At 40.9% G+C, this 12,364-nt stretch overlaps 1 protein-coding gene across 1 annotated transcript in view; it reads right to left on the minus strand.

The window, feature by feature from the left end:
* Window positions 1-10,133, minus strand: part of Nudcd3 (NudC domain containing 3) — a 106,852-nt gene extending 96,719 nt beyond the window's left edge. The window contains exons 1-2 of the mRNA XM_026399463.2: window positions 9,702-10,133; window positions 4,391-4,716 (exon numbers count right to left, since the gene is read on the minus strand). Of these exons, the coding sequence (XP_026255248.1) occupies window positions 4,391-4,716; window positions 9,702-10,088 (713 nt within the window). The 5' untranslated portion in view covers window positions 10,089-10,133. The remainder of the gene's footprint in view (window positions 1-4,390; window positions 4,717-9,701) is intronic.
* Window positions 10,134-12,364: the final 2,231 nt, after the last annotated feature.

Here is a 12,364-nt window from a genome sequence, read left to right on the forward strand (position 1 = left end):
TCAACTTTCAAGTCATATTATTTAAGAAATAAATTTTGTAAGGCTATAACTACCATGATGATTCCTCTAATGGATTTGAGCAAAATAAATTGAAAACCTTCCATAAAGGATTTGCCATTCTAGATGCCATTAAAATAATCTGCGATTCACTGCAAGAGGTCAAAATATCAATATTAACAGGAGTTTGGAAGAAGTTGATTCCAATCCCCATGCATAACTTTAAGACTTCAATGGAGGAAGCAACTGCATGCAGATGCGGTGGAAATAGAGAATTAGAATTAAAAATGGAGCCTGGAGATTTTACTGAATTGCTGCAATCTCATGATAAAACATTAACAGATTTGTTTCTTTACAGATTAACATTAACAGGAACTGTTTCTTATAGATGAGCAAATATTCTTGATGGAAATTATTTCCAGTGAATACAACTGAAATGAAATCCAAGGATTTAGAATATCACATAAACTTAGTTGATAAATCAGCAGCAAGGTTTGAGAGGAATGACTTAATTTTAAAAGAAGTTCTGTCTGTAAAATGCTATCAAAACAGTATCACTGCTACAGAGAAATCTTTCATGAAAAGAAGAGTCAATCAATGTGCAAAACTCACTGTTGTTACCAAGTATGGTAGCACACGCCCATAATCACAGTAGATTGGGAGGCTGAGGCAGGAGGATCTTTGGCTGAACACTAAACTGCACATGTGTACTGTGTGATTCCATGAGGCAAATTCAAACCACCCTCAACAACTTGTCAATGTCCTAAGCAACTTAGCAAGACCCTGTCTCAAAATGAAACATAAAAAGAGCTGGGGGGACTGGGGTTGTGGCTCAGTGGTAGAGTGCTTGCCTAGTATGTATGAGGCACTGGATTTGAACCTCAGCACCACATAAATATAAAATAAAGATATTGTGTCCACCTAAAACTAAAAAACAAATATTAAAAGAGAGAGAGAGAGAGAGAGAGAGAGAGAGCGAGCGAGCGAGCGAGCTGGGGATGTGGCTCAGTAGTTAAGTGCCCCTGGGTTCAATCCCTGGTACCAAAAAAAAAACCACTGTTACCTTATTTTAAGAAATTGCCACAGCCACCCCAACCTTTAGCAACCACAGCAGCCATCAACATTACGATAAGACACTCCACGAACAAAAATATTATGACTTGGGGATGAGGCTGTAGCTCAGTGATAAAGTGTTTGCCTCACATGTGTGAGGCACTGGGTTCAATCCTCAGCACCACATAAAAATAAATAAAGATACTATGTGTTCATTGACTTAATGAAAGCTCAAATGATCGCTAGCATTTTTTATTATTTTATAAGTAAAAGTATTTTCTAATTAAGTAAGGTATGTACTTTTTTTAGACATGATACATGGCACTCATAATATACTACAATATAATGTCAACATAACTTTTATATTCACTGAGAAATCAAAACTCTCCTGTGGCTCATTTTATTGCATTTTTTTCCTCTACTACAGTGGTCTAGAACTGTACTAGTTGGGGCTTCCCAACTTATAGACAACAAATCAAACACCCAATCTCTGAGGACTTCTTCCAAAATTTTTTGATGTAATACTACAATAAATAAAACTGAAGTGCACATCACTAGAGACTGACTGTCTAAGCCCCCCACACTCACCAAATTCATATGTTGAATCCAAACCCCAAAATGGTGTTATTAAGAGATGGTACTCCGGGACCCGATTAGGTTAAGGGGTTTCCCCATGACTGGGATTAGTACCATTTAAGAAATACTCTAGAGAGCTCCCTTACCCTTTCTACATGTGAGGACATAGTGAGAAGACTAAGATGTATAGACCTTCACTAGACACTGAATGCCAGAAACTTGATCTTAGAATAACGGCCTCAAGAACTGCATGCAACAAACGTCTACTATTTATAATTCACCCAAGCTATTTTATTTTGTTACAGCAGCCTTAACACAAATAACTATGCCTATTCAACCTTCATCTTCCTGTCTTATTTCTTTAAAGAGAAGTACACAAAGAACTCCAAAAAATTGCTTAGTGGGGCCTGGGTTGTAGCTCAGTGGTAGAGCACTTGCCTAGCATGTATGAGGCACTGGGTTTGATCCTCAGCACCAAATAAAGATAAATAAATAAAATAAAGGTATTGTGTCCATCTACAACTAAAAACATTGTAAAAAAAATTGCTTAGAGGTCCCCTAAGTCTTTGGTTGAACACTAAACTACACATGTGTAGTGTGTAACTCCATGAGGCAAGTAGAAAATACCTGGGTAACTGATCTAGATGATTCTTAAGAGTTCATACAGGGCAGTAAGATGTTCAAGTTTTAACCAGTCAAAATGGGAAGACCTAACTGAACACCCAAAGCATTCCAAAATAGACATTCCAAAATCGCCCCAGAATAGAAGGTACCAAGACATGCCTTAATAAAGCTTGAAAACAAACTTTGAAAGATAATGCTGATATGCAAACAAATTGCCTACAAAAACAAAACTTAACACTCTTTAAGGGAAGAAAATGAAATCCAGAGACTCAACAACACACTTCTCATAATATCTAACATCCAATCAAAAGTTACCAGATATATGCCAGGTTACACACACCTGTAACCCCAGTGGCTCGGGAGGCTGAGGCAGGAAGATCATGAGCTCAAAGCCAGCCTCAGCAAAAAGTAAGGCACTAAGCAACTCAATGAAACCCTGTCTCTAAATAAAATACAAAGTAGGGCTGGGGATATGGCTCAGAGATTGAGTGCCCCTGAGTTCAATCCCCTGTATCCCACCCCATTCCCCCAAAAAAGTTAACAGACATGTAAAGAAGTAGGAAAACATGATCCAAAATTACAAGAAAACTCAGTTAAGAGTAACAAATCAAGAAATGACTGAGATAATGGGATTTGCAGATAGACTTTAAATACCTGAATGGCTGACTAGCTACCCACATGGATAAACAAAAAGATTTAAAGAAAACAATACTAGAAGAAATCAAAGCCACAAAAAAGAATCAAAGAGAACATGTAGTACTGAAAAATACAAACCAAAACAAAAAAAATGTACTGGATGAATTTAACTAAAGATTATAGACACTAAAGGAGAAAAAGATAGTAAACTTGAAGACAGGATAACAGAAACTATTTCAAAGGAAGCACAATGAGAAAATTTGTATGTTTCCCATACAAATTTTTTTTTCTCTGAACACCATTATTTAGCTTGACCTTTAAAACTATAGTCTTACACTGGGCATGGTGGCACATGCCTATAATCCCAATAGCTTCAGAGGCTGAGGCAGGAGGATCACAAGATCAAAGCCAGTCTCAGCAACTTAGTAAGGCTCTGAGCAACTTAGTGAGACCCTGTCTCAAAATAAAAAATAAAAAAAGGCTGGGGATATAGCTCAGTGGTTAAGTATCTCTGGGTTCAATCCTTGAAAAAAACTGTAGCCTTACCCTATCCTGTTTTATATAGAACTTCATATTAAGTCATTCAGAGTTTTTCAGTTGCTTCATTAACTAGAAACTAGATTCAACACCCCCACACAAAAAAAATCCTGCCATTGAGTACAACTATAATGCACCAACCAAAAATATGGGGAGGAAAAAACTTCACACAAAACAGGTTGGAGTGCAAGGCACGGGAAGGAAAAAAAAGAAGTAAAGCAGGAAACAGTCCTATCAAAGAGGAAAGAGTAGATTTTCCTAAAAAAACAAAGTAGGTCAGGAAGATCACAACTGTCCTGCAGACACTACCCCAAGTCACACACAAGCTACCAGCTCTCCTTACCCAGACCACAAGGAAAGACTGTATGACTCATTGATATTATATGGAAAACATCTCCTGAAAACTGAGTACAATACAGCACAAGCCTTGATGCAGAAAAACCCAGTGGCATATTCAAGCTCTGTCACTTATTAGCTGCTTGACCTGCAGTTCATTTAAAATTCACAACAGCCCTATGAGATAGGTCCTATTAGGATCACAAGAAGATTACAGTGTTTACCCAAAGTAGTGCATTCAGGAAATGGGAGAGAAAGGATGTGAATCCAGGCCTCCTACATTGAACTGCCTCTTCAAGTATACATCCTATCTTGAGTATGTGACACATACTCTAGCAGTGTTCCTACAGGGAGAATATGAAATCAAGATGCTCATGCTAAACCTCTACATGTCATGTCTAATTCTGGCCCTGGCCCTCAATTAGATTCAACACCCCCACACAAAAAAATCCTGTGGAAAGATACTGCCCTACAAGGGAGAAAAAGGAAGAAGACAAGTCACCTGTATTCCCAGAGCTAAATAAATACCAAGATAAAGAATTGGTGCTTTACAAATGAGAACTAATATGGATAAACCCAACCACCAGTTGTTAGGAGAGAAAGAAGGAATCTGCAGAGGAGGATTTCCTACCTGGGGAGCGCTGGTGGTTCCTGAGGGACTACAGTAGCACCAGCCGCTGCTCCTGGAGCTTCTGCCTCCTCCAAGCCACCAGCCACTTCCTGTTCAGCATCCTGTGAGCCTGAAGGCTGCACTTTCTCTGCATCCCCAGGCCCACCTAATTCTGCAGGAGAGTCAATCTCTATTTCCTGAACTGGGACTGGGACTAGTTCCTTCTCAGCTGTACCAGTTACCACAGCCTTGGCTTCTTCTTCTTCTTTTCTTCTGATTTTCTCTTCAAGTTCCTTCCTTCTCTTCTCATCATCCTGACGGGCCATTTGATCAAAGGTTTTAAATACCTAAAATCAAACAGTAATCCAGCAGTCAGTTCATTTGCCCAGTACCGTCCCACACATCCTGTAGAAATATAGAAAAAATAAAATACAGAATAAAAAAGAAGTAAACAGAAAACTTTTCTTTGGAAAAATGGAAATGTGCTGCAACTTCACCAAAAACCTTTAAAAGTAAAGTATCAAAACCAACAAAATCAAAAACAAGCTAAGACTAACAATATTTACATAGATGATCCTAGCTATCATAATTTTTATAGGCCCCAATCTTAGTCACAATGCAAAGAACATTCTCCTGGTACTGTGGGTCTGTGAGAGTGCCAACAACTCAGACTCAAAAATGAAAGATGAGGGGCTGGGGCTTGGGCTCAGTGGCAGAGTGCTTGCCTAGCACGTGTGAGGCACTGAGTTCAGTTCTCAGCACCACGTATCAATAAATAAAATAAAGGTTCATTGACAACTAAAAAAATATTTTTAGAAAGATGAAAATATAGTTGAACTTCAATCCTCAAAATGCACCTATGCTGGGCTGGGGTTACAGCTCAGTGGTAGAATGCTTGCCTAGCATGTGTGAAACACTGGGTTTGATCCTCAGCACCACATAAAAAATAAATTAAAAAAATAAAATTATTTAGCTGGGCGCCGTGGCCCACACCTGTAATCCCAGCAGCTGGGAAGGCTGAAGCAGAAGGATAGCGAGTTCAAAACCAGCCTCAGCAATAGTGAAGCACTAAGCAACTCAGTGAGCCCTGTCTCTAATACACAATAGGGCTGAGTCCCCTTGAGTTCAATCCCCAGTTCTCCCACACACATATACACAAAAAAAAAAGTGTTTAAAAAAAAATGCACCTAATCTTACTGAACTGCTGCTACCCTCCTACACTGTGAGGGCTGAAAGGAGGCATGGGCATTCGATTCTACAAACATCCACTGTGTGCCTAACAATATATGAGGAACACAAAATCAAAAACAAGTTTCTACATTTGCAGATCTGGTGTGTAGACAAGTCCTTACCATTTTCTGTAACTCAGTCATACCCCTGAAGATACTCAGACCCCTCCATCAAAAGAGTATAAAGTTAAAACAGACCCACACCCAACAACTCTAATACAAGAGGGGCATGATGAAATACTTGATATCCTGTCAAGACTGCAGGCAGGAATGAGCACTTCTGATGAAAGAAATCAGAGGAAGTAGAAAGGGGATCTCAATTGGACCTGAAAGAAGAGGCGTATCTTCCAAATGCTACAGCTCTAAGAAGTAGGCTCATCAAGAAACAGAGCCTCTGTAGTAGCTGAAGGAACAGCTAAGAAACTAACTGGGGAAATGGGTGGGAGTCAGACTACAGAAGGCTAAAATGCAGAAGGCATTCAATAACAATGTCTGTACACTACACAGGAAGACAGAACAAAAGACAGGTGCTACTACAGGAACTGTGCTGAACAATTCTAAAAACACTCTTGAAAATTCTGTGAAGAATGGGCTGAAGATAGAGCTCAGTGGTAAGAGCACTTTCTTAGCATGCATGAGTCCCTGAGTTCAATCCCCATCGCTAGAAGAAAAATATAAAATAACACAGGAAGAATACTCCATCAACATTCCAAAAATGAGGACAAATAAGGCTCAGAGAGATCAAGTAACTCACCCACAGTCCTGTCAATAAAAAGGATAGTAAAAAATTACACATGACACAACAAGCAGCAAAAGGTAATGTAAGCAGAGGAAAAATAAATAAAATCCTATAAGGTTAAAAACTGGAGACAATCCTAAACCCATTTCTATTCTGCAGATAAGCGGAAGTCCTTACTCATTTCTCTCCAACATTTCATCCTGACAACAGCTCAGGTCCTTTGCCCTCAGAGGCACTCCACCTCTCAAGGTCCTAGATCTACTTAACTCCAAAAAGCAAAGTAGCAAAGAATCTCTCTCACAACCTAAAACTTCTAACACAGGACCCCCACTGTTGGGGGGGGTCAGATGGTCCTCAGAGTGCATACTACCTCTGCTACTCAGCACATCCAACCTTCTCTGACCAGCACAACCTAGAAGTACTCTCAAATCACAAAGACCTCCCAGCTACCACATGTTCTAGTACTCATTTTAGAGTCACAGAATACTAGATTAAGAGACCTCCAATCAACCTGACCTCCAATCAACCTCCTCACCTGACAATAGGTGAAGTGACTCTCCCAATAAGCTATATAAGGAACAGGACACAGCTGGCTTTCCCAATTCTTATACTGAGGACTTCTACTTAGCAGCACTTCCCAAACTGAACTCCAAGATAAACACCAAGTTATCAAAAATGGCATGTTTTCTTAAAACATACACTACCTTCTAGAATGGAATGCAATTTTCACATATATCATTTATGCTAAGGGTTCTTCAAGTTGTACATCCATACTTGCTTAGACTGGGAAGAAATGTGTGAGACACCCTACACTAACTATACCAACAGTCCTCTCCCCAAAATATCAGAGGAAAGCTTTCAAGTTCCAGAAAGCAGTCCAACAACACTCCCATCCAACCCATCTTTGCCTATGTTCACAGAGAGCTGAAGCATCCCACCTCAGGTGAGGGAGTCACAGAAAGGAATCTTATGAGAGCCAATCAGGAACAGAAAAAAAACCCTAAGAGGCAGATAAATGGAAATGGTCAGGAGATGACCTACCCCCACCCAAAGATAATGCTGTGCTGTTATCAAACCACTTAATCTGATTCAATATTTTATTGTCCTACCCTCAACACCTTTGCCAATATAGAAATCACCTTTACAAGTCTCCTGCCACATGACCTTCTGTGAAAATGATTACACAGAACTCACCCATATTTATCCAACAAAAATGGCCAAAGAATGTACTTTAAAAGTTTCTTGGATAATGCTGATGTTTGCGAACGACTTCCAGGGGGATAAAAAAAAAGACACCCCTTTTAGTCATCTGCTGGAGACTTGCCCCTTGGTTTCTGTGAAACATACTGCCCTTCAATGATTATTCCCCAAAATGTTCTCCACCTCTGGTTTTTCTACTTCAAATCTCTCCAGTCCTCCATCTCCTGCAAGATTTGGTCCTAGGCTGAGTATGGTGGTGCACACCTGTAATCCCAGTGACTCAGGAGGCTGAGACAGGAGGATTCCAAGTTCAAGACCAGCCTGGGCAACTTAGTGAGACCCTGACTCAAAATAAGAAGTAAATAAGGGCTAGTTGTAGCTCAGTGGTAAAGCACCCCTAAGTTCCATTCTCAGTACTGCCAAAAATAAAAATAGAAAGAGGAAGGCCAGGCACAGTGGCACACACAGCGATTCGGGAAGCTGAGGCAGGAGGATTATCAGCAACTTGTCGAGGCTATCAGCAACTCAGCAAGACCCTGTCTCTAAATAAAATACAAAAAAGGGCTGGAGATGTGTGGTCCAGTGGTTAAGCGCCCGTGGGTTCAATCCCCAGTACCAAAAAAAAAAAAAAAAAGGAAAGGATTGTGCATATAGCTCAGTAGCAGAGTGATTGGGGGCAGAGGGCACAGAAAGATTTGTAATCAAAAAGCAATCTTTTACTGGACACAATGGTACACACATATAATCCCAGCAGCTCAGGAGGCTGAGATGTAGCTCAGTGTTTAAGTGGCCCTGAGTTCAATCCCTCCTCCAAAAAAAAGTACCCTCCAAAGAAAGCTATGATGAATAAGCTGTGTGTTCTTATCATATCATTCAACCTTACTGAACTACCACATAAAATTCAACTTTATTTCAGAGATACTTTGAAGATCAAGAAACAAGATTTCATTAAACTGCCATAATGTCCTGCTAAAAACCACCTATGACAGCTCTCGGATCATACAGAAGGTACTTGGGCCTCCAATAAGGCTGAGGAATAATGGCCTTTGATTCTGAAATTGAAACCCTAATGGAGTGCCAACCTCACTTCTCACCTGACCATCATTATGTTTGTAGGTACTGGGTCATTCTAAGCTTTGGTTTCTTCCTGGAGGTGCTAAAGAAAGTAAAACCTGATCATCATCCTGGAGCCTGAAATAAGATTTCAGACAGAAATACGAAGCACTTTATAGGTGCTAGAGAACCATGGGAGGTATCAGCAGTATTTTCATCTTCTCAGGTTCCTACACTCAATGCTCACCTGAATACTTCTTTCAATTTTGTCAAAAGCCCCATCTCTCTTACAAAACCTTCTCAATTCCCTATTCCTTTCCTTTCAACCAGCTCTATTGCTTAAGTGGTCCTGCAAGTTCTCTATTATATTCTGTGTTTTATTTTCTTAACTGTAAGCGTCACAAGTAACAAGACCAGTATTTAAACACCCACATCACCAGTGTCTGTGACAGCCGACTGTAAAACATATTGAGAAAATGCTCATTACTACATTCAAAAGGACCCGGTCAACCTCATTCAATAAGAATTAAGAGTGCTTCAAACACACACACACACACACACACACACACACACACACACACACACAAATTAACCTGGGATGTATAGATTTAAATCCAAATGCAAATTTAATAATCATATCGACCTGGGATATCATATTTGAACAAGCGGCCACACCCACAGATCAACACATTACTTCAGTTATCCTTGCCACCTCTGGTCTGGTAGCTCTGGAACGTGCAAGTTTCTGCTACTGTAAATGTCTTTCCTCTGGTTCTCCTAACGCTGTTTTCACCTTACATCCAGCAGTCCCCCTCACTGTGTAGTCCCCCTCACTGTGATCGTAAGCGTGAAGCAGGGCCAATAGCCGCCTGGCTGCTACGGACACCAAGGTACCTCCGACATAGGGCCAGAGATGCTCCCACCGCAGAGCAGCCTGACATCTGATCCGCACAAGTTACCCACGGCCATTCGTTCGGGGTCACCTCGGCGATCCCGGGGAAAAGCGGAGGCCTGAGAGGAGCTGCGCACAGGGTCGAGGGTATGGGATCCTGGCCCGGTGCCGGGCGGTGTTAGGGACGAGACCCCACGGCCCACACGTTCCCCTCCTCACCTGCAGCACCAGAGCTTGTGCGGCCCCGGGCGGGAAGCCCATGCGGTCCGATGGGTGGCGCAGCAGGCGGTAGAAATCAGTCTTGCGGTAGAGGAAGCCGAAGAGAACGCGCAGAAAGTCCTGGACATTGCCCACGTGTTGCAAGATGCCCAGCAGGGCCTGGTCATATAGTTCAGCAGCCCCGGGCTCCATGTCTCCGCAGTCCGAGGGACCCCACCACCGGTACCAACTCAGACCGGCCAATTGACCACTTCCGGCGTGCGCTCCTAACGGCTCCCCGGGACAGCGAGGCCGTGGAACTTCCGGTCCGCGCCTGTTCCTGTCTGCAAACCGAGTATGCTCTCCGCGGCCCCCGCGGCCCCACTGGGCTTTGCCCCAGAGCAGCATTCGCTAAAAGAGCCTGACGTGAGCCCCCTTGTGGCTCCTACGCACAAGAAAGCCCATGGTTACTGGGCAGAGCGTGCCTGGCGGCCATGTTCGAAGAGGGCGGAAGAGTTGAAGTGAGTAGCATCACATGATCGGTTGGTTTTTGTCATGTGTTGTGATGTTAACTTCCCGCCCAAATATCTCTAGCCCCTAGGTAAACCTGGGACCGTGGTGCTTGTTTAGTTGTTAGTAGGTCGGAGAAGGGAAATTCTGTGCTTGTTATTTGTATGAATTTCTTATTAATACAGGGCTGTGGTCAGGCGAGATGGTGCAGCCCGAAGGCTGAGGCAGGAGGATTTCCAAATTAAAGGCCAGCCTCAGCAATTTAGCGAGGGCCCAAGCAATTTAGAGAGAACTTGTCTCAAAAATAAAAAGAGCTGGGAATGTGGCTCTGTGGTAAAGCGCCCCAGAACACCCGCACCCCCCCCCCCCAATAAAAGAGTCTGAGTGAAACTCAGGCCTGTTGCAACAGAAGAAATTAAAGATGACTTTAAAAGGACAAGAAAAGAAACATAGAATGCATCCACTTATAAGTTGGAAATGCCCCGTGCAAAATAAAGAATCTAATATGCTATCATTGTGAAATAAAAGTCTGTGTTATGTGTACTATGATATATAGCTATGTGTCATATGTACCTAAGTGTGTGTCAAAGTATAATCTCAAAAAAACTTTACCAGAGATGTGGTAAAACTGCTTCAAAGAATTTTTTGAGGAACTGGGTGTTTACAGATATCTTAAGAAAATGTTAAACGTAAGATGGTTGGAATATATGCTAATCAGGTTGGTGTTCTACAAGATGATAAAACTGTAGGTAATCATTTCTAGTGGACAAATGACTTAACACCTCTACTGGACTAAAATCCTGACAGCACCTTGATCTTGAACTTCCAGCCTCTAGAACTGTAAGAGAATACATTTCTGTTAATCCACTTTAGTCTATGGTGCTTTGTTACAATACCCTAGCAATGCAAGTACTTTGATTTCTGTGAGACAATTACAGTTTTACCTTCTTTGCTTTGGGGCCATTACCACCAATGCTAACATAGTAAAAAGGCAAATAATATTGTTATTTTGACCTTGAAAGCAAACCAACACCACCACCCCACCACCCCGCCTCCCGGAGGGTTCACATACTACATTCTGAGAATCTCTGCCCTGAAGAAGTAATGAATTGTTGGGTGAGCCTCAATAGACTTTGAAAGAACTTGCGGTCATCTCACTATATTTCAAACTTTTCAATAATTTCTTTAGCATTTAAAATTATCATAAGAAATAAAACAATCTCCAGAGGGGGAAAATCAACAGAAATTGCAGTATAAAAGAAAACAGTTGTGACTGTATGACTAATGTGATGCTACAATATGTATACTCAGAAAAATGAGAAATTATATCCCATCTATGTATGATATATCAAAGTATATAAATGCATTCTATTGTCATGTATGACTAATTAAAAAATAAACAAGCATTTTTTAAATTAAAAAGATAACAGAGACTTACTTTTGAATCTGATACCACATGCATTACCTATTCAAAAAGTATATAAAATTATTTTGAAAATAAAGTTAATAGGGGGCTGGAGATGTGGCTCAGCGGTAGCGCGCTCGCCCGGCGTGCGTGCGGCCCCGGTTCGATCCTCAGCACCACATACCAACAAAGATGTTGTGTCCGCCAAGAACTAAAAAATAAATATTAAAAATTCTCTCTCTCTCTCTCTCTCTCTCTCTCTCTCTCTCTCTCTCTCTCTCCTCTCTCACTCTCTCTAAAAATAAATAAATAAATAAATAAATAAATAAAGTTAATAGAAAGCTAAATATAATCCTACAATACGATCCAGCAATTGTGCCCTTATGTATTTACCCAACTTATTTGAAAATTATGTCCACACAAAAACCTGCAATAAATATTTATTGCAACTTTATTCATAATTGTCAAAACTTGGAAGCAACTAAGATTTCCTCAATAAACGAATGGCTAAGCAAAGTGTGGTATATTCATAAAACAAAATATCACTCAGCAATAAGAAAAAATGAGCTATACAACTACCAAAAAACTGGATTAATATTAAATGCATGTTGCTAAGAAATAGAAGGAAGTCAGAAAATCCTATCATCCACTTACATGACATTATGGAAAAGGCAAAATATGGAAAGAGTAATAAGATCAGTGATTTCCAGGCCTCAGTTGTGAGAAAAGATTGAATAGGCAAAGTATGGGAATTATTTAGGATGTAAAA

Source organism: Urocitellus parryii, chromosome 3 (genome assembly GCF_045843805.1).
Source record: "Urocitellus parryii isolate mUroPar1 chromosome 3, mUroPar1.hap1, whole genome shotgun sequence".
Taxonomy (NCBI): Eukaryota; Metazoa; Chordata; class Mammalia; order Rodentia; family Sciuridae; genus Urocitellus; species Urocitellus parryii.